Source organism: Primulina eburnea, chromosome 11 (genome assembly GCF_022965805.1).
Source record: "Primulina eburnea isolate SZY01 chromosome 11, ASM2296580v1, whole genome shotgun sequence".
NCBI lineage: Eukaryota > Viridiplantae > Streptophyta > Magnoliopsida > Lamiales > Gesneriaceae > Primulina > Primulina eburnea.
Window position 1 is genome coordinate 38,447,120 of NC_133111.1, and position 22,582 is coordinate 38,469,701.

At 36.8% G+C, this 22,582-nt stretch overlaps 1 protein-coding gene across 4 annotated transcripts; it reads right to left on the reverse strand.

Annotated features, from left to right (window-relative positions):
- Positions 1-1,790: 1,790 nt before the first annotated feature.
- Positions 1,791-18,749, reverse strand: LOC140805836 (dolichyl-diphosphooligosaccharide--protein glycosyltransferase subunit STT3A-like). 4 transcript variants are annotated; one of them, XM_073162166.1, is made up of 23 exons: positions 18,529-18,749; positions 18,285-18,347; positions 17,099-17,154; positions 16,917-16,988; positions 16,652-16,757; positions 16,492-16,542; positions 16,035-16,130; positions 15,739-15,798; positions 15,523-15,636; positions 14,048-14,134; positions 13,305-13,408; positions 12,946-13,041; positions 12,674-12,794; positions 12,479-12,559; positions 12,264-12,395; positions 11,963-12,181; positions 10,804-10,947; positions 10,227-10,413; positions 10,050-10,147; positions 3,350-3,429; positions 3,178-3,265; positions 2,196-2,285; positions 1,791-2,107 (listed from the first exon to the last, which is right to left on the reverse strand). In XM_073162166.1, exons 1-23 carry the CDS (start codon positions 18,643-18,645, stop codon positions 2,060-2,062), a joined length of 2,310 nt encoding a protein of 769 aa, XP_073018267.1. In that variant the 5' UTR covers positions 18,646-18,749; the 3' UTR covers positions 1,791-2,059. The 4 variants fall into 4 exon arrangements, 3 of the variants coding, with proteins under 3 accessions (XP_073018267.1, XP_073018266.1, XP_073018268.1); XM_073162165.1 differs by having other exon boundaries at positions 1,791-2,110; XM_073162167.1 differs by having other exon boundaries at positions 1,791-2,110; positions 18,429-18,556.
- Between the last annotated feature and the right edge of the window lie 3,833 nt (positions 18,750-22,582).

Sequence of the window (22,582 nt, forward strand, 5' to 3'; positions counted from 1 at the left end):
CGTTAGACCGTCTCACACAAGTTTTTGCCATTAAATTTTTGCTAATGAGATGTTATCAAATATAAAATAATTTATCAATTATCAATTTTGTTTGGAGTAGAGCACTTGTGAGACTGTCTCACGAATCTTTATCTGTGAGACAGATCAATCCTACCGATATTCACAATAAAAAGTAATATTCTTAGCATAAAAAGTAATAATTTTTCATGTATGACACAAATAAGATATCTGTCTCACAAAATACGACCCGCGAAACCGTCTCACACAAGTTTTTGTCATTTGTTTGATTGTTTGAAAAATTAAAATATTCATCTATATTTATGATATTTTTTTATATTTATTTTTAGATTTAAAGTTTGTGTCAAACAAGCTTCACTCACTTTAAGAATCAAGAATTGTTAAAAATGGAAGGATGGCACACGTAATCCGGCATGCTTAGCTCAATATGGACATGAAAGCACATATCTAAATAAGTTATCATGTAATTCATGCTTGATTATATAAAATAATGTGCAATGTCACGAGACGTGTGGGAAATTAGCATTTCGTTAATATTTTTAAATCTATATTTTTATTAAGGAGTGTTTTAAATGTAAAATGAAATTTTGATTTACGCAAGAGGTGTGGCTATAGTGCAGGGAGTAGAGAGCAAGAGTGGTTGTGAGGGAATATTTCGCCCTATTTCATGAGGAGAAGATCAAAGGTCTAGTTTTAACCACACATATGCGGGATCCACCAATTCATATGCGGGGTCCACCAAATTCTTTAAAATCAATGGTCCAGATTCTGTGGGGGCAGTGCGTAACACGACACTACCGATTGTGAATGAAGAGTGGAAATGGCACGTGGATTAACATGAGGGTTGAATGGAGAACTTGTTGTGGCTTTGGACGATGAATGCTTGGAACTCTGGGAGAGATTGAGACTTGTGATGAAACCTGAGCAGAAAAATTAGAGAAAACTCTTTTCAGGCAGAAGGTGAGCTTTATGTTTTTTCTCGAATTTGAAATTTGATGGTGGAGTGGATTTCTTTGATTCTTCTTCCCAAAGCGGTCCAGCTCCGTTAATGCAATTTTGGTCCCAATTGTTGCAAATAAGTGAAGCAGGAGAAGATCGTGGGTCATGACCCACGCCCGGTGTTTGGAAGAAAATGATAGCATAGGCAGTAGAAAACATATCATCTCTCGCACAAATTCTAGCAAATTCCATGCAGAATTCTCATAGACTTAGTCAATCTTTTTCATATTTTTCATTCTAAATTTCATTAGTTCCAGTCTTTTTCTTTCAGATTTCTACAACGTTTTTTGTTTTATGTCATTTTATGTCAACATTTTGTAAATTTCTATAGTTTATTGAAAATATAAATCATATTACGAGTTTATCTCTGAATTTCAAGTGGTTTTTCTCTAGTTTTACTTGTTTATAACGTCATATTTGTTTAGGAGATCATAACGGACAGTCAAATTTAGTATCTTTAATCGCTGTATTTTTAGAAGTTAGATTGTTTTTTTCATTTTTACATAAATTAGTGCATCTTTACGCCTGACACACCCATAAATCAAAATATTGTGCAATAAGATATTAATATTTTTTGTTATTTTTTATTTTATGATATGTTTCCTAGTAATTAACGATATAAATTCTATAATGTGAAGACCTTATTCGAACTTTCTTTGTATTATGTACGTAAACAAAAAATATTAATACTTACTATGGAATTAGTATTCATATGTAGAGGGATAAGCTGGACAAGAGGGGATTCAAGCACTTTGGAAGTAATAGAGAAGGAATTGTTTCAAAAATGTCATCTACTAAAATTGGTTGTGTGTCTCTACGAAAGATTATATGAAAGATCCAACTTCAAAAAGGTGAGCGCTAAAGAATTCATAACTCGTGTAGTTAGCAAGTCCAAATTCTTAAACCACTCTCCCATCAACTGTATCTAACTCTACGACGATGTCTTGGTTTTTCATTGCTTCTTTTCGTCAAATCGCGTATCATTCAAGTAAAATGGTGAGATGGTGCAGATGGATCCTGATAAATAGCATACCAAGTGAGGCTAACGCCAGGGATTTTTCTTTGCACCACTTCTTTTTGAGCTAGCTTTCTGCTGCAGTTAGAAACAAGGAAATTATGGAATTCAGGATAAAAGTTTAAATGAATAATGAGATAAAATACTAATGGATTGTGCTAACCGTTTTAGATTTCTTAGTCTTCCCACGAATTCTATTCCTTGGAGGTTTTAATTTGTATATCCGGACCATCCAATGGTGAGTGGTGAATACCTAGAGCAAAATAACAACATTGATGAAGTATGTAAAACGAAACAACAGCCTAGATCATATCATACACGGAGAATATTTTCAAGAAATGGAATGTATTATGTAGAAAAAGCTCCTTGGTGATGTCAGCTTGATGGGGTAGTATAATTTTGGTTACTAAATAATTTGAATAACAGAGCATTGACGCTTGGCAGACAATGCAGGTCGCTGATGTGAGGTCAAGTGTAGCACCAAACTGTGCTCAGCCAGCAAATAACAATCACATCTTGCCTTCTTGGATTCAATTTGTAAAATAAAATAAGTTGTGAATCCAGTGTAACACCAAGCTGTGCTCAGCCAGCAAATAACAATCACATCGTGCCTTGTTGGGTTCAATTGGTAAAATAAATTAAGTTGTGAACCGGCCAGCTATTTCACTTGAACAAGTTCGGTAGCAGGGTGTATACTTTCTCAAAATCCGTGACTGAGTCCAGGATATCTCGAGATTGTATACATTTGTTGAAAAAATATAGCGATGTGGCGTTTCAAACAAAAACCACATTGAAACAGGTGTTTGAAATGTTAACCTATATCCATGGCAGGCTTTTCTCGTCAAACTATCCAAAACCAGACAAAAATCGAAAGCGCTCAATTTTGTCATTCTTGAATTTTGAATCACTAGTTAGAACTTTGGAATTCTCCCACCATCATTTTGTTGTAATTAAAGGACACTCTGCACCTAGTCCTCCATATCTCTAACTACTCATCCTCATCCAAGAACTTGGAACCCTAAAAATATATATGTATGCTTTGACTGCAATTTCCCTATGGCAAGATCTAGATATAGTGGAACATGCAGCCAACATAATGATAAGTTACATTACATACAACAAAGAGTTCACATCCTCGGAGTTACCTCTTCAAAGTGGGTGAGTTTGAAATATTTTTTTCCAATTTCAGTATGTCTCACCCTATCATAGCCTTTACCATCTGTCTCCACAAACCTACAAGATGAAATAAGGTAGACAATAAATTTGTTGTAAAGGAGATTAAAAAAACACTCACATAAATTTCAAATAAAACTGCACCTGTGATATGAAAGTTTGTACATGAGACAGTTTAGCATGGTTGGAGTGGCTTCAGAGTCTATCCGGTACTGACCATCTCTCTGTCAGACACATGATAGAATGGATTAAACAGAATTCAAATATAATGCAACCAGGAGAGGTAACTTAGAGTGTCAGATATCATTAATGAACTAAAGGCAGCAGCTGATGCATGGCTATTCCAGCTGATTGAGCACATTTATTTATGCTGAAACTCAATGATCCACAAAAAGAGTTGCTGAGATTTCGTGATTACAGGTTGGAGTTTTTAGCTTTCATAAATAAGGTTGCCATTTTCTCATCCAAGTTCAAAAGTCGTCGTTTGACTTAAGCTTTTGCAGCTGTTGTACATCAGATCAATATTTATAAAGATACACTTATACCTAATAGCAATCAGTGAAATGCAGAAAGTAGCATGTTTTTAAATGGTATCAGAATCCTGTATCGGTTGCTCACACCCTCTATCTTTCGCTGCTATCTTTGCCATTTGGCTTTTCTGCTCCTCTCATTTCCGGCTGTTCTTTAAATTTACTTACTTTACAACTAAGTAATATATACTATTTCTCTCGCTCTTTTCCCAACTCGTCCATCTATATTATTTTAAAGCAACGAAGTTCCAAACTTGACAGTTACATGTCATCTTCTACTCCATTTCTTTCTCTCTTTTTTATCATTAAAGCTCAAATGATTTTCCGGAAATATAACAGTTTTCATTTAAATAGTGTTGACAACTAATCCGGCCAAAATGCTGGTTGGTTGATGGTTTGGAAGAGGAGATTGAATAGCCTGGTCCTGAATGGATCTTCAAACACTAATTTGCACAGATTGAACTCATATACTATCAAATATCTTGCAAATGTATCCACTCGTGGGATACAGAAAAAATACAAAACAAACATATTACTGTCATCGAAAGGCTAGATACTGCCTGGTAAGTTTATTGTTGTGCCAGACTTTAAATATAATGTTGTATGCTACCTGTTGGGAATTAAACCATCAAAGATCAAACTAATTTGAGAGAAAAATCAATCTATTCAATTAATAGATTTAATTTACAGAAGGGAAAAAAAAACTCTCAAGCACTCTAAAGGCTCTCCTCTACTTGGGATTGAGATTCCTCAACTGGGAATGGGATGCTTTAAACAACAAGCTAAAGCCTCTATTTATAGAGAATATTCTGCACATGTGGACGGTGGACAGTGGACGGTGGCAGCCATTGAAGAATTCTCCAATGGCTGCACCTACCCTTCTAGATGGTGGCTGGAGATTTCCAATTTGAGTTCTTAAATTCTCCCCCTCCAGCCATATTCAAAACAAGCATTCCAGCCATGTCTCTGCATAGCTCTAACTTTTCTCGCATTACCACTTTTGTCAACATATCTGCTGGATTCTCCTTTGTATGAATCTTAACTAGTCTCAACAGTTGTCGATCCATAACTTCACGTATCCAATGATATCGGATATCAATATGCTTTGTACGGGAATGATACATGGAGTTCTTGCTTAAGTCGAGAGCACTTTGACTGTCACAATGTACCTTGTACTCTTTCTGCTTGATTCCAAGTTCTTGAAGATATCGCTTTAGCCACAACATTTCTTTCCCAGCTTCAGCGACAGCAATATACTCTGCTTCTGTTGTGGATAAAGCAACACACTTCTGTAGTCGTGACTGTCATGAGACAGCTCCCCCCGCGAAAATGTAGATATATCCTGAAGTAGATTTGCTACTATCAATATCTCCGGCCATATCTGCATCTGTATAGCCCTCCAATATTGGATCAGCTCCCCCGTAACAAAGACATAATTTAGTAGTACCCTTTAGATACCTGAGAATCCACTTTACTGCCTCCCAATGCTGCTTCCCAGGGTTGGAGAGAAAACGACTCACCTTTCCCACTGCATGAGCAATATCTGGCCTTGTGCATACCATTGCATACATCAAACTTCCAACAGCTGAAGAATATGGTATTGATGACATTTCCCCGATCTCTTTCTTGGATAAAGGACATGCACTTTTGCTCATCTTGAAATGATTGGCAAGTGGAATGCTGACTGGTTTGGCGTTGTTCATGTTGAACCTCTCAAGCACACGTTCAATATAATTCTCCTGAGATAACCATAACCGTTGGTTGTTTCTGTCTCGAACAATCTGCATTCGCAAAATCTGTTGAGCTGGTCCTAAGTTCTTCATTTCAAAAAACTTAGAGAGTTCATTCTTCAACTGACTAATCTTCGTTGCATCCTTTCCCACGATCATAATATCGTCTACATAAAGTAGAAGAGCAACGAAACTTCCGTCTGAAAATTTCTGAATGTAAACGTACTCATCTGCAGCAGTTTTCTTATAGCCTTGTCTTGCCATGCATGAGTCAAACTTCTTGTACCACTGCCTTGGTGCCTGCTTTAGACCGTACAAGCTTTTCTTAAGCTTGCAAACGAGGTTATCACCTGAAACCTCAAAACCTTCTGGCTGTTCCATATAGATTTCTTCTTTTAAATCTCCGTGAAGAAAAACTGTCTTCACGTCCATCTGTTCAAGCTCCAAGTTCATACTTGCTACCAAGCCAAGTATAACTCGGATTGACGTCATCTTGACTACTGGTGAAAATATCTCATCAAAGTCAATTCCTTTCTTCTGTTGGAATCCTTTGACTACCAATCGTGCTTTGTATTTCACCACTTTTCCGCTGCCATCTTTCTTCATCTTGAACACCCATTTGTTTCTTAGTGCCTTCTTCCCTTTTGGAAGTTCTACGATCTCATAAGTGTGGTTCTTCTGCAGAGATTCCATCTCATCTTGCATTGCTGACAACCATGTTTCTTTGTCCTTATGAGATAGTGCTTCTTGGAAACTCTCTGGTTCTCCATCTTCAGTAAGCAGAAGGTACTCGGATTCCGTATATCTTCTAGATGGAATCCATCCTCGTTCAGACCTACGAACTTCTGGAATAGTCTGAGAAGATTCACCATCATCTGGGCCTTGTGATGGTCCTGGAACATCTGGTGGAGTGGGTTGTGGCTCCCCCTGCTCAACACCCCCTTCTTCCTCAGCTTCTGCTTCTGGCATGTATTCTGTAGCACTATCTCATAAGGACAAAGAAACATGGTTGTCAGCAATGCAAGATGAGATGGAATCTCTGCAGAAGAACCACACTTATGAGATCGTAGAACTTCTTGGAAACTCTCTGGTTCTCCATCTTCAGTAAGCAGAAGGTACTCGGATTCCGTATATCTTCTAGATGGAATCCATCCTCGTTCAGACCTACGAACTTCTGGAATAGTATGAGAAGATTCACCATCATCTGGGCCTTGTGATGGTCCTGGAACATCTGGTGGAGTGGGTTGTGGCTCCCCCTGCTCAACACCCCCTTCTTCCTCAGCTTCTGCTTCTGGCATGTATTCTGTCACTATATCGAACGGGTTTAGTGCTGCATCTGAATTTAGAGCACCAACATTTGACTTCTGAGACATTGTAGGTTTTTCAATGTCTTCTATTGTCTGGCTTTCATGGAATACAATGTCCCTGCTTCTGATCACCTTTTTCTCCTTTGGATCCCATAGGCTGTATCCAAATTCTTCATCTCCATAGCCAATGAAAATGCATGGAGTGGTCCTTGCATCAAGCTTTTGTCTGAGCTCCTTGGATATATGTGCGTACGCCAAACATCCAAATACTCTTAAGTGTGAGTATGATGGATCCTTTCCAGACCACATTTTCTCCGGAACTTCAAAATTCAGTGGTACTGATGGTGATCTGTTGATCAGGTAACAGGCGGTTCTGACTGCTTCTCCCCAGAATGACTTTGACAGTTTAGCCATACTGAGCATACTCCGAACACGTTCCATGATTGTCCGGTTCATTCTTTCGGCTACACCGTTGTATTGAGGGGTGCGAGGGACCGTCTTCTCATGTCGAATGCCGTATGTTTTGCAATATGCATCGAACACCTTGGAAGTGTATTCGCCTCCATTATCTGATCGGATACACTTCAATTTCTTCTCAGTCTCACGTTCTACCATGACATGAAACATTTTGAAGTATTCGAATACCTGGTCCTTCGTTTTCAGGAAATAGACCCACACCTTTCGAGAAGCATCATCAATGAACGTCAGAAAATATTTATTTCCGCCTAGTGATTCATCCTCCAGGGGACCGCAAACGTCAGAGTGTACCAGACTGAGCAACTCTGATCTTTTCGTTGAATAGGAACTGAATGAGACTCTGTGCTGCTTACCAAATAGACAATGATTGCAAGGATCTGGCGCAGCATCTTTGTCAACGATGATAAGCTCTTTCTTTATTAGGGTAGACAACCCTTTCTCACTCATATGGCCGAGTCTCTGGTGCCACAAATTTTGAGAACCCTCATTCTCAGCTACGTTGAGGGTGTCTGTACATATCTTCATGTGAGTCTTGTACAGTGTGCCACAAATGTGTCCTCGAGCGACTATCAAAGCACCCTTTGACATCTTCCATGTGCCATTGCTGAAATGATTATCATAGCCCTGTTTGTCAAGGGCTATTCCAGAAAGAAGATTGAGCCGAAGATCTGGCACATGTCGGACATCCTTCAAAGTGATTATACTTCCAACACTTGTCTTTATTTGGATATCTCCAATTCCTACAATCCCAGAGGAACTGGAATTTCCCATCTTCACTGCTCCAAAGTCACCAGCTTTGTATGTCATGAAGTATTCCTTGGGCGGAGTCACGTGGTAGGAAGCTGCAGTATCTACCACCCATTCTGTGTCTTCTTTTGAAACGTGAAGGCATGTCTCATTATGGGTCGAACAGAACGCTACATCTCCAGGAATGATGACTAGCGTTTCTCCACTCTTGTTCTTCGATTGGGAACTGCTCTGGCCTTGCTCCTCTAGCCATTTGTAGCAATTTTTCTTCATATGACCCTCTATTCCACAGTGATGACATTTATACGAAGGTTTTCTGCCATCGGTGGATCTGCCTCTGCTCTTGCTTCTGCCTCTCCATTTGCCTTTACCCCTTTGTTGTTTCTCTTGTTGTCTTCCTCGGGGCTCTGTGACAAGGGCATGAGTCTGGTCTGTGCCCATATCCTTTCTTCTGGCCTCCTCGTTGAACAGGGCATCCTTAACCATGGACATGGTAAGTTTGCCATCTGGAGCCGAGTTGCTGAGAGAAACTACAAGTGTTTCCCAGCTATCAGGAAGTGAACTGAGAAGTAGAAGTGCCTGCATCTCATCTCCAAGCGGCATCTCTACAGACGATAATTGATTTACCAGACTCTGGTACTCACTGGTATGCTCGGCAACAGAAGTTCCACTTTTGAACTTCATATTGACTAACCGCCTCATCAACAGGGCTTTATTCCGAGCGGTCTTGGCCTGGTACATGTCCTCCAGCTTCTTCCAGAGAGCATATGCGTCTGTCTCCTGTGCAACATGGTGGAAGACACTATGATCAATCCATTGTCGGATTTGACCAATAGATTTCCGGTTTAATTTCCTCCACTCCGACGCTTTGGTTGGATCAGGATTTTCACCTTTCAATTCTACGGGATCGTACAAATCTTTACAGCTGAGGAGATCTTCCATTCGAGGTTTCCACAGCGTGTAGTTGGTTGCCGTGAGCATAATCATAGCTCCAGAATATGATGTTGACTCTTCTGTGGTCATCTTCAATATTTATTTATCAAAATAGGAGCTGAATCTCGTAAAACAGAGTACACCGTTGTGTCCGGAACGGCCGAAAATGGTGGAATAGGCACTTCGGGGTCAGAAATTCTATTGCTGAAAATTTTGGGATCACTATATAACTTTCTGAAAGTTCAGGGGTCTCTAAGTCATTACCAAAAGTTCAGGGGCCATTCTGTACTTTAGGAAAGATAAAGAACCATTTTGAAACAAGCAGAAAATATAAGGACCAAAATGCAATTTTCAGAAAATTGAATAGTGCTGATGACGTGGCACTGACTGGACGCTTACGTGGCAATGACGTGGCGATGACTGGACCCTTGCGTGGCAATGATTGGACGCTTGCGTGGCGATGACTGGACGATGACGTGGAGCTGACTGGACGCTTACGTGGCGCTTACGTGGCGAGCACTATTCATCATCTTCTTCGTGAAATTTTTTGAAAAAATCACAGAAAATTCGTTTGATGTCCGATTTTCGATCTGAAAATACCGGTAGACTCGTGGGAACGAGAGCTACGTTGTGGTATAATCAAAACAAGATTTCAGACACTTTCACGAAATCGTATTTTTTTCACAGAGAGCTTTCCTTCCATGGCTAATTCCTCTAACCAGGCTCTGATACCACTTGTTGGGAATTAAACCATCAAAGATCAAACTAATTTGAGAGAAAAATCAATCTATTCAATTAATAGATTTAATTTACAGAAGGAAAAAAAAAACTCTCAAGCACTCTAAAGGCTCTCCTCTACTTGGGATTGGGATTCCTCAACTGGGAATGGGATTCTTTAAACAACAAGCTAAAGCCTCTATTTATAGAGAATATTCTGCACATGTGGACGGTGGACGGTGGCAGCCATTGAAGAATTCTCCAATGGCTGCACCTACCCTTCTAGATGGTGGCTGGAGATTTCCAATTTGAGTTCTTCACTACCGCCATCAATTATGTAATAAATAACAGAAATCACCATTTGATATGCATAGCATGCCAGCATTAACTTTTAAATTCTTACCAAATAATCAGGTTCCTTTATGTGAGGAAATACACCTCCTCCTATTCGAACCATCCACAAGAACTTATTGATGTCATCACTTGGGTAACCAACAAGGCCTAAAATGAAAAGGTGCTGTCATCAAAATACAATTCCAGCCAAATAATGTTCAAAACAAAATAGTAAAGGAAAACTAACCTCCAAAAACGACAAGAACATATTTTACATCCAGTGAGTTGAAAATTTCCCATGCCGCCTTTTCAGGAGAGGACATGGCAGTACCAACAGTTGCAATATGTGTGTTGTTCCAGGTATTGTTGTCAACAATAACAGTACGGTTAGCCATAGCAGTGGTTTGATAACCATAATCCCACCAAGATGCAACCTAGAATAAATCCACAGCATCAGGAAACAGCAGAAACTAGAACTGAACATATGGACTCTACAAAAGTGACAATTTGAAGATTGTTCTATGATCTCATGATGAAACAAATGGAATTAATTTAGTATGTCGAAGTTGGGCCTTCAGAAAAGAGAGGGTTTTATCAAGCTCATATTCATTAATTTTTGAACTTGAGTATGCAGGAATATACAAAACATTGAACAACTAAATCATGGCATAAAGCCAAAACTTAAATTAATGCTCAGCTGCAAAGTCAGCACCAATTAACACTGCAGTACAGTCGCTATAAGTATTAAAAGCATACAAGTTATGGCCTCAATGAACAGAAAGCATTACAACTAAATGTGGGATGCAGAAAAAAGGCCAACTTACTTTATCATCCACCTCAGTGTTATGGCGCAACCAACCATACGCCTCTCTAAAGTCATCAAACACATGAAGGCCATCATGAGAGTGAGAGGTCAACACAATGGAGGGCGCCGAATATGCCTCAGCCGCAGCCCAAACAGAATGGACCTAAAACAGGAATTTCCTTTAATTAGTCAAGACAATGGTGAGAGTACACGGAACTGTGTGGTTGGTAAAGGTTGCCAGGATCTAAAAGTTGCACGCTTACAAATATCAAAATAGAGGAAATTAAAGGAAAAACTTCTACAACAGATGTTTATTTTTTCAAGTCCTGAATGCTTCACATTTGATTTTTCATCTAAGAGTAACATAAATATCTTACCAACCCAAGATGCATTAATATAAAGTTATTAATTTTGGGTTTTGATAAGCTTAAGCATAGCACAAACTTTTTAATGTTTTTGTTTGATAATATGATTATAAAACTTTTGAAATGTTAATGCTGAACTAAGGTGAATAATTTTATTTTGAAAACTAGAACTGAGATAAGAGTCAAAGAAATGGTTTCACGCTTCAATTATCGCAATGTTAAATGCATCTCATTGTATAACAATTAAAACCCAAATATCATATTACTCAGAGCAACACTAGATTATAGGATCTCGAGATTCTGATCCCAGACCTCCGGGTTCATGCTTACACTACGCTAGATTACAGATTCCATTCATTTTGCACAAAAATGAAGAAAAACCCTAGTTAAAATGTTAGGGCCTAAGCATATTTAAAAACCATCTATATTTGAAAATGTTCTTCAGCGAAATCACTTATTTTCAATCTAAATGTCAAATCACAATATATACTCATCGTTTCCAAATAGTTATACACTGTATCATTGTATTATACCTATCATGACAATTTTCAAAACTTACCATTTGAAACTTCAACATTTTTTGGCTATTAGTCAGAGGCAAATTCTTTGTAACCATAACTGAGACCTTTAAGCATCATAAAAAAGTAATTTTGATTCTTATGTAAACAAATGAAGATCTGGAAAAAAGAATCCCTAAGCCATGAAAGATAATCATAGAACGGGAAGTACAAGACATGTTAGTCCTTCAACGTTCATGTTAAAGATTGATGTAACATGATCAACAAATTAATCAAAGATAAGTAGATAACATACCACATAAAATGCACCCAGCAAGACAAGTAGGAAAATAGCAATCAGAGAAACTTCAAATGGTAAAACCAGAAGCCTCTGTTCAATCCGGGATATGACTGAAGCCTTCTCCGTGTCTTTTGCTTTCTTCTTGTTCTTTCTTGAAGATCGTTCCTTCAATGAATCTTCACTTTTCTCCATCTTCACTTCATCAGTTTTTGAATTGTTACTAGTATCCCCTGCCTTGTGCAGATCATAAGCATTTAATCCCCTGGTAGGAAGTAAATAATTAATTGATTTGATATAGGTTGCATAGCTTGCTTACACTGAGCTGGGGGTTTTCAGTTTTGTCATGGAACTGATATTTAATGGATCGAGTGAGAACATCAAAAGCTTCAGAAAGAGCAATTCCAGAAATTATACAAGCTGCTGGAGCTAGCACAAGCATTAATCGCACCTAGCATATCAGTAATAGAAAGTCATAAACTCAGAAAATGGAAAAACAAAAGTGTGATGTCAGAGAGTTTCAAGTGTCTGTACCATGACACCAGAAAAATATACTGATGTAACTATATAAAGAACTGCGAAAGAGCTAGCGTCAGAGAGTGGCGAAAAGCATGCCTGTGAATTGCAATATAGAAAGGTTAGAGTTAATACATGGATGCAACAATAAACAAATAGAGCAGAGCAAAAATATAAGCTTAATCAGATACCATTAAAATATTGATCACTCACAATAATGCCAGCAGGAACCAAAAATGCCAAAACGTTGATGTCCATAAAGTAGGACGGCCACGTAGGAGGTTGATGCTCGCTAACACTGGCTATAATTGGTATGTACTTGCTTGCATATGTTCTAACCCAGTTCCAAACAAAGGTGGAGAAACCCATATAAGAATGTTATGACACAAACAATCACAGAACAAGAGAAGAATCAATGTCAAGGTAATAATAACAAGATTCCACATAACTGAAAAGGCACTTGGTATCAAGAAGGTCAGACTTACGGATCCAGAAGGCTCAGACTTCGTCCACTCCAACCTTTTGTAGGGCTGGAAGCTACCAATGCTATTAGGACAGCTAAAACAGCAACACAGATAATCCTGAATATAAGACATAAAGACCATCGTAAACATTTTCTTCTCAATTCTGCCCATCAAAATGGCTTATTATTATATCAAACAAACTAAAATCAGATTAGATGAGGAAAACATCACATTGATTCAAAAGACCAGCTACGACATGCTACAAAGACAAGTACTTACTACAAAAACTGTGGTTAACCACGTGCAACTTTGCATTCTTCCTTGCCATAGTTTCATAGAAGACCATGCAATAAATTAATTCATGCAAATGAGAAACTTACAGGCCCACGGATACGACTATAGTAACAGCTACTTTGAACATTTGGGGAGTGAGAATTCCTTTGATGTAATATACAAGAGCTACGACATGTATAACTATAAAAACCTGCACATAATAATCAGAAAGACAAGTTATCACAAAATAAAGAATAGAACATGAAATCTGGTAGCATCTAGAGATACATATAATTATTCAAATAGAATGAGAAGTAGAGCAACATTGACCACATCCACATGGAACACATTTGAATATACGAGAATCTAAGTATTTTTCCCACGGTATCATCTTACTTTGACTCTTACAATAAGAGTTCCATTTATAAAAATATGTACCCTTATTGTCTCACAACTTCGTCATGTACATTCAATATGTATAAAGATGGTTCAACTTGGAACATTTACAAAAATATCTTCTCGTAATCCCAAGAAACAAATTAATTTCAAGCTATATCAAATAGATATACCATGTGGACTATTTACCTACAGATTACAAAAATTTCTTGCGAGTCCTATGCATATTTCATACATGCACTTCGTATATTTTATAATTTAATAATTATGTTAAGAATGAGGTTAATTTACCACAAAAATGTAACCAAGAAAGAAAACATATCAGCTGCATCTTAAATCTGAAGCCACCACGAATGAAGTAAAATATATAAATACTGACTTACTAGTCATTTTGCAGTGATCATTCATCTCTTAGTAATCTACTTTGGTAAAAATAAAATGGTAGTCAACTTACTAAAAACGATGCAAAATGCTCTGATGTCATTACAGCATTAAAACCTACAACGGGTACCAAAGATGCCAATAATGTCCCTAAGACGACCTGCATTTGTAAAATTGAGGTATCATGTGACAGTATTGGATCAGCCAAAGTACACTGAAATATAAGAGATTTCAAGGGTAACAAAAAACTTTATCCACTGTAACTATCCACTGTGATAGTTGAAAACAGATACTGAGGAAATACAAAAATATAAACTTAAGTTTGAGCTCCTAGATAAGGGGTGGAAGATATCGGTCAGTAAATTATGAACATGTGATCAGCAGTCACCCTACAAACTTTTAGCACCAATTCATGCCACCTATTGCGAAAACAAATTTGAGAATTTGTTCCCAGGAACTCTTAATGAGCTCTTATAATGTTTTCTGAGAGAAATTAGTCAGCAACTACAGTTCATGTTCCCTAGTAATCAATATAAAACAGCAAATCATCTCTATTTTTCTGATAGTTGATGACTCTATGCCACAATGATATTGTGTTCGTTGGGAATACACAATTAAATGAAATCGGAAATATCATATACACAGTATACCACCAAGAATGGCTAGAGCAGTACAATTAAGATGTCTAATATTAACTCCCTCCGAATTCCAAAGAGAGAACAGGGACTATTTTTATGCACTTGCAAGTGAAAGGTTCACTTGTTATGGCTACATGGAAATCATTCATAGCTCAAACATTTGATAGTTTTTATATACATTCAGACAACACTGTAGCAACATAATTCAAAAAGGGACAGAATAGGAACAATATGCCCAAAGAAATATCATTTTGCAAATCATCGAAATCCATGCACCTTCTAACCTCTCAAAAGACATTTCCCATGTTGCATCTTATTTTTTGGTACAAATATCACGTTTAAAGCTTATCTCAGTAGACACCTCGGAAAAGTAAGATCAAGTGAGGCGTTAGCAAGTAGTCAGTAGCCACACAAGGAAGAAGTAGATAATCTTCCTTTTTAATGATGATATAAACAAAGGGCAGGAATAGTGTTCCATGGAAGAGATTGAAGAATTTCTCTCTGTAAGGATCAGCTTTGTGGTTGATATTTATGTTGAGACTTATATCTTTGACATATTGCATAAAATCGATAGCAGTGAACAACCTTATAATCATTTTAAATTCTTGTCTAATTCTAACAAGCAACAAACATCAGCAAGCTCGAGCAAAACTACAAGTTCAAGCCGAACATTACGGGAAGACACTCACAAGTGAGGCATATACAATGTAGAGGCGTGAAAAAGAGCAGCCAGTAACAATGCACAGAAGCATGTGCATTGGAAAAAGAGTTATAATAAACGTATAAAACTGATAGCAGTGAACAAGCTTACAATCATTTTAAATTCTTGCTTAATTCTTACAACCAACAAACATTGGCAAGCTGAAGAAAAACTACAAGTTCAAGCCAAACATTATGGGAAGATACTCACAAGTGGAGCATAGGCAATGTAGAGGCGTGAAGAGTAGCGGCCAGTAACAATGCACAGAAGCACATGCATTGGAATAAGATTTATAATAAACGTATACCCACCCCAAGAGCAAACCTGAGACAGGAAAAAGAGTAAAGAACTCCATCGAGCATGAACAAAACAAATGTATTAGCTACTATGAGAAGAGCATGGTAGACCAACGGTAGGCAAGTTTACCATGTAAAAGTACGCCATTGCATTTATAGTAGCATAAAAAAGAGATCCTGTGTTCAGTGTCTGCAGTAGATGGATTAGAAGGTTAAAGAATGGATATAGTTCAGTTCCAGACTGACGAAATCCATGAGAAATAAATGGATCAAAGGGGGCGAATGTTTGAAATTTCGGCTAGTTCAGTTAATATGAGGACGTTTATTTATAAGGTCAAATTGTTCAGTTGATTCAAGTATAATAGCACGAAACATAACTGACGAAGCAGTCAATTTGATGAAGCAATTATAAAATTGAGTAGTCACCTTTACATAGAGATAGAAAGTGAAGATCAAGGCAAATATAGCTACAGCTTCATTGTCATAGCTTCCAGCCACAGACCGAGATATATATGATGGAACCTGCGGAATAAAATCCATAAAAACCTTAACAATGTACAGGGACAAGTTCACACAAGATTAGAGCATCCGTGTGCAATAAAAATCAACCAGTGAAAAATAAACATGTAAATTTTCGATCAAAAAAATTATGGAATATCTGATTAGTTGTTATCTGTTATGGATGAGTCCATGAATCTTTTCACTATAAATGCGAAGGAAAGAGTCACATAACATCATTGTTATTGAAGGCAATAAAGAGTGACAAGAAGACAAAAGGCAGAAAAGAAAATTGCAAGATGGTGCTTCAGGATTGCAGAAAATAAAATGCAAGATGCTGCCTCGGGATTCAAAATGACAAGAGGTAAACAAATTGAAAAATTACCATGGCCAAAAGAGCTGCAGCAGTCAATCCAGCACCAACACCTTTGACTTCCTATGTCAAGTGCAATAATTGATAAAGCATTGCATATAAAATAAAGCACGGGTCAATTCTTCAAGGCTTGTGATAAAATGAAAATATATCAAAGGATGATCAGCAGAACCTTTGTCAAAAGGTATGCGGCCCAAGAAGCAAAAGCTGAAAAAATAGGCGCAGTGAACACACAGACAGTCTCCACAGACAATGGGATATTCAATGAGTTCAATATCCTGCCAAAAATTAGCAAAGGCACATCAATCATGGCTGAAACAATACAAAGGAGAGCATTATTGATTCCTAACTTGGTCAGCATTTAAACAGCAAAATACTAATTAATTATTAAGTCTGGTTTAGTTTACTGGTAAACAAAAATGGTGTGTGCTACATACTTCCATAATGAACCAGCAGTCAACGTAAGACCGGGGTAGACAGTACCTCCAATCACCCGCCCTAGAGGATACCTTTGAGACAGTAAATAATAAACTCAATTATCATAATACACTAAAAACAGAACAAAAATGCAATAGCAATCATTTTTGTAGTGGATTTTCCATGATATAGCAGGAATTACCATGTCCGGTCATCAAACCAATTCCAAAAGTCATATACTCCAGTTTTTGTAAGATACTGCAATCAGAACTTGTCAACTTCTATGATGGAGCTTTCCAATATTCAAGTACAATGAAACACACAGATGGAGCAATATTCAAATGCAAGCAAACAAGCAAGTGTAAACCAGTAAAAATAAAGTTAAACAATTTTAAATGTAACAAATAACCACAATATATAGGCTTGGTCGCTTGGGATTGCTACATTTCACTCTATGCACAATAAAAGTAACAGGGGTCAAGAAAAGGTTGATCAAACATTTTAAAGAGGCCGATTTTCAAAAACTCTCCTACTTATGCATTGTTAACATATCAGTGTCACAGGTACCCAAGATGTTGACTAATCCTTACACATTTAACAGTGACAAAAACGCTAATGTTTTATCCCGTGTTTCACAACATTATCTACATCCTCCATAAACTAATGCCACACACATTGCACAAGATTGATATCATCTTAGAACAAGTCAGATATGAAACCAACGATAAATTTAGAATGGGCATTTTTCTCTGAGTTGTATTCACCAATTTTCATAAAAGTTGCCTTTCTAAATGCTCAGCACCCACTATCAAATTTATGTATTCAGTTCATTTGGGATTGCACCATCAATACTCAATTACTGAACTTGCAATTGCCTTGTAGTCGACAACTTTATAAAATTAGATTAGATCTGTAAAGATACAGTCCTAACTCCTAATAAATATCGCATACACGTACCTATTCAGTTCTTTAAAGATTGCAGAGTGCAATTATTATACTCAATCACGGAACTTGCAATTGCTTACTTCTTGACAAGTCCATTATCAAATTTGATTGGTGAAGATGCCGTATTTGCAAATATGATGCACCAAAGGCCAAAGGGTCAATATTCTTAAAAGTGGGAATTGATTTAGCACTTAGATGCTTAAACATGCCAACCTTATCATCTCATCAAATGTACAGATACAAATCATTTTAAACTGGTCAGATTCGGCGACACAAATTCCAGCATTCAGTAGACTCAGTTCTTCACAATATGTAACTTTGAATAAAAAAAATCACTCTTATCATTGAATGATTCAAAAACTTTTACAATCTAATAAACAGAAGATACACAGAATGTAATCTCTGCGTTTTGAACAACGTAAATAAACAGAGAACGGACAAACCTGAGTCACTCTGTAGTTGAAATACGGATCAAATTCATGAATTACACTCTCGTACTTAATCACCTGTAAACAGAAATGAGAATCAAATTAGAAAAAAACTCACATCGTCACTCTAATGAAGGATACTCCAGAGATGCCAATTACCAAGGCAAACTCCCACTCGAAAATTCAAACGACCAATTATACATGAACTGATAACTATTAACAAGACCGAAAGCAGGCGGAGGTTGAGGGAGAAATGTACGGAAAATAGACGGATCGAGAAAGCCAGAACGCCGATGAGCAACAGAATAAAGATCGACAACACATTTCCGAACGCGTAGCGCAGGGACGACGTTGGCGGAGTCTCCGGCGCCGCCATGGACGGCAGAATTCAAGATCCTCGATTAGTTCGAGAGAACTGCGCACAAACGAACGCGGATGACTGGGGCAGTGTAGGCCGATGCGAGGAAGGTTTTGTAGAAAACGCCTAGGCTTTTTTATTACAAGACTTTTATTTGTATCGGATTTATTAGGGGAAAAGACTAATTTAGCCTTTTGAAATGTGGTTGACTCCACTGTTTTGGGAACGACCAAAAGAAATGATTGGATCATCCAGGTGGATGAAACAGTTGGCATGTCCTCATTGGTTAATGATGCATGGAATTTATTTTTGTACCTGTCCTTTTCTTATGAATTTCATTCATAGATAGATATTTTTAAGAAAATATTTTAATGTTCAAGACGATTTCCTATATTTGCTATTTTTTTAAGTATTCTAATTAATTGTTTCAAAAAAATTATTCTAATTAACTATTTCAAAAGACTGAATCTATTATTTTGTTTTTAAAAAAAAAAAGATTGAGGATAAATACATAAAAGCATTTGTATATTTAGGGATGATTTTTACATAGTACTCGAATTCAAGATTGTCTCAAATTGAAGTTTTAGATATTATTGAGGCAAAAAATGTGGTAATATTTTTATCATAAAAATTATGTGAGATCATCTTCCAATTCAACTTTATAAGACGGGGTTCGTTTGATGCTGGCATTAGGGCTGTGCCCTAACCCAGTCGAACATTGACATGTGTCATCTTTATTTAAAAAAAAATTGAAACTCTACTTTAAAAAATAGTTTCTTTTTTTAACATGGTTAATTGCTCAATCTTTTTCTACTGTGATTTGATATTCCAATGATATTTCAATGGGCATTTCCCCAATTCTCTGATAATCTTCACGTTTTCATCAACTCCCCCCACCCCCCCACCATCACGAGCCACCACGACGGTCGTCACCACCGAAAACCTACATCTCACCACGTCTCTTCCACCGGTACACGATCGCCGCTGCCACCACTCTGCCACCGCCGAAAAGCCGCCAACTCCGAAAAGCCGTCATCGTGCATTTGTTGGTTTGTGCGTAATTTTGAATCATTTTATTTCCAAGTCTTTATTGATGGAATCAATTCTTTATTTGATTGGGTAAGCTTAGATTCATATTATACAAATTTAAATAACTTCACGAGGGTTGAAAAAAAATTCAATAATTAATTCCAAGTTCTTATTTTAAATTTTCTTAATGTCATATTAACCACGAAAAAAATAATATTTAAGTAGATCTAAAATCAAGAGAGTGAATGTTAAAAAAAATATCATATAGTAATTAATTATAACAACATATATTCTATAAGTCATGTCAACTGATAATATATCACCAAAAAACTCATAATCAGCTTCACATCTGGATTCCCTAAGGAAGAAGTTCGTGACTCTATTGACATCATCTAATTGCACATTCCAATAAAAATTTGACTCTTTATTCGACTTGTTTATAAAATGATGAAGTAATGCAGAAGCATCTCCGTTCTCAACTTTCGTTTGTTTTTTTATGCGACCGAGATAATCATATGCATCTTTTCAATAAAGCTCAAATTCTGTGGTCCTTGTGCTTCATTTACCATATAAGAGACAGCATTAGACACTGTTATCCCAGAATTTACCATGGACTTCAAAATAGATTTTTAAGTATATGAAATATTGTGTGATAATCTCAACAAATGTCTTTGATCAGCCGCAAGCATTTCATGATTATGTTCCATGACAAATCTACCGACCGTCCATTCTCCACCACATTACCTAGTTATTCTGAGCTTTGTTTTATATTTACTGCTACTTGTCGGCTTCAAGTAAACAGGTATTTGTGCATTAGAACGTTTTTCATCTTTGCTACCCTCACAAGAACATTCAAACTCTTTAGCTTGAAGTTCGTTAGTGCCAGGAAAGTAGCGTTGATCACCTTTTTTAACACTAAAACCTTTTGCATGAGCATAATTACAATATAGTATATAAGCATCTTCAACACTTTTCACAACTTCACCAACAAATAGTCTACTCTCCAATTGATCTACAATATAATTTGTAGATAGTACCTCAATATCTCTGTGAACCACATATTCCAAATTTGAAACTTCAACCTCTTCAATATTATCTACAACAAAATGTATAAGAACAAAAAATCAGTTTGGATAGTATATCGTTATATTCTAAAAGGAAATTTATTACTATGGAAAAATATTACAAGAGTCAATATATCTGCCGTCGCAATTCAGATCCATTCGTCGTGTTTCAGGTCTCGGTTCAGTCAATGGGATGTATGTAAATGTGTAGCAACCACAGATGAACCAGGATCTAATCTTGTGATGAACTCAGGAACAACAATACTCCAGTTAATTCTATGAGACACTAACAAAAAATAAAAATAAAAATCAGAAGTAGTACCAGAGAACATTGTGTGCCAAATAAGAAATATGGGTTTGTTTATCAATCATTTCATCCAAATTACAATATAAACTTATAATTAACATCTCAAATTCTGAAACCAAATGAAATTTACCAAACAGTATCGTAAAAAAAAGTGTTCCCCAATTTCAGTCAACAACCCAATATAAAAATTGTTCCTCAAAATTTTCAAAAGTCACAAAAGCCAAATCTTAATATCTATATACGCCCACTGCCTTATAACAAGATATTTTTGACAATGAGCATCTCCATACTTGAAAATTAACTTAGATTATAAATACGAACACCACATTTTGACCCCCTATACAATGTGAAATAAGGAATAAATCAATATAATTTACGATCCCATAAAACAAGAAAATTATAAAATAATAATAGTAACTCCAATTGTAAATCTAGGAACCCAAAGCCTAAAGTGGTTGAAACTTGAAATTATTATAATTTACCTTAAAATCTCTTCAACAGCAAACAGAAAATCCCAAATATATCACAAAACCCGCGTTCCCCTTGATGGCTTGAAACCGAAGCAAAGGTAAAAATCCCATCTTTTGGTTTAAATAAAAATTAATCCCGAACGTAAAAATAACACACAGTGATTCAAGAGTCTTTCCGGTGGATGCAATGTATGTCGGTGCGTAGCATCACCGCTGCCGTTTTGGTGGAGGTATGGAATGAAATTCACCGATGAGATGGAAGAACGTGAAAGAAGAGGGAAAATAATGGGGGTAATTTTTCACGGGAATTTGAAATAATTTGAGCTATTATATTTTTTTTAGAAAAAGAAAATGTTGAGCAATTAACCATGTAAAAAAAGAGGCTAATTTTTAAAGTAGATTTACAATTTTTTTATAAATAAAGGTGTCACGTGTCAGCGTTCGACTGGGTTAGAGCACAGCCCTAATGCCAGCATCAAACTTACCATAAGACGGATCTCTTATCAAACCGATCCATGAAAAATATTATTTTTCACCTTAGAAGTTTCATTTTTTATAAGTTGTGTTACGAAGAAATATTGTCTAATATATGCTAATATGAGTTAAAAATATTGTTTTTTATGTTAAAAAATATATTGTGTAATATAATTTTGATACGATGAATGTCTCCTGATATGTGTTTAATGGACGTCTTAAACATCTTACAAATAGTTAATATAACATGTTTCTCAAAATCGACCAATGTGACGTTTCACTATATGTGAATATTTTAAAAACATAGCACTCAGCAAAAAGTCTTTCGTCATATCATTTGTAAGGCTCGAGATTATTAGTCTTCATTGATGCGATATTCGAAGATATGAGAATGCATGACATGTGATGAGAGGTACTAAATGAGATATTGAAATGTTGCAAGAAATGAAGATCGCACCCGCGCCTAAACCTAGACCGCACCTGCGGTTATCTAATTCTGAAATTTTGAAGGAAATGCCGAAGGGACACCGCACCCGCGGTCAAAGAAGGAGTGCACCCGCGGTAGATGGCCAGTAGGGTGGGAAATTTTATACGAACTCGGACCGCACCCG

Excerpts from the sequence above, each read along its gene's own strand:
- LOC140805836 (XM_073162165.1), bottom strand. The coding sequence starts at position 18,645 with ATGGCGGCGCCGGAGACTCCGCCAACGTCGTCCCTGCGCTACGCGTTC. Across the intron at positions 17,155-18,284 it reads TCAACTACAGAGTGACTCAG|TATCTTACAAAAACTGGAGT; the intron begins GTTTGTCCGTTC and ends TTCTGATTGCAG. Across the intron at positions 3,266-3,349 it reads TACAAACTTTCATATCACAG|GTTTGTGGAGACAGATGGTA; the intron begins GTGCAGTTTTAT and ends TTCATCTTGTAG.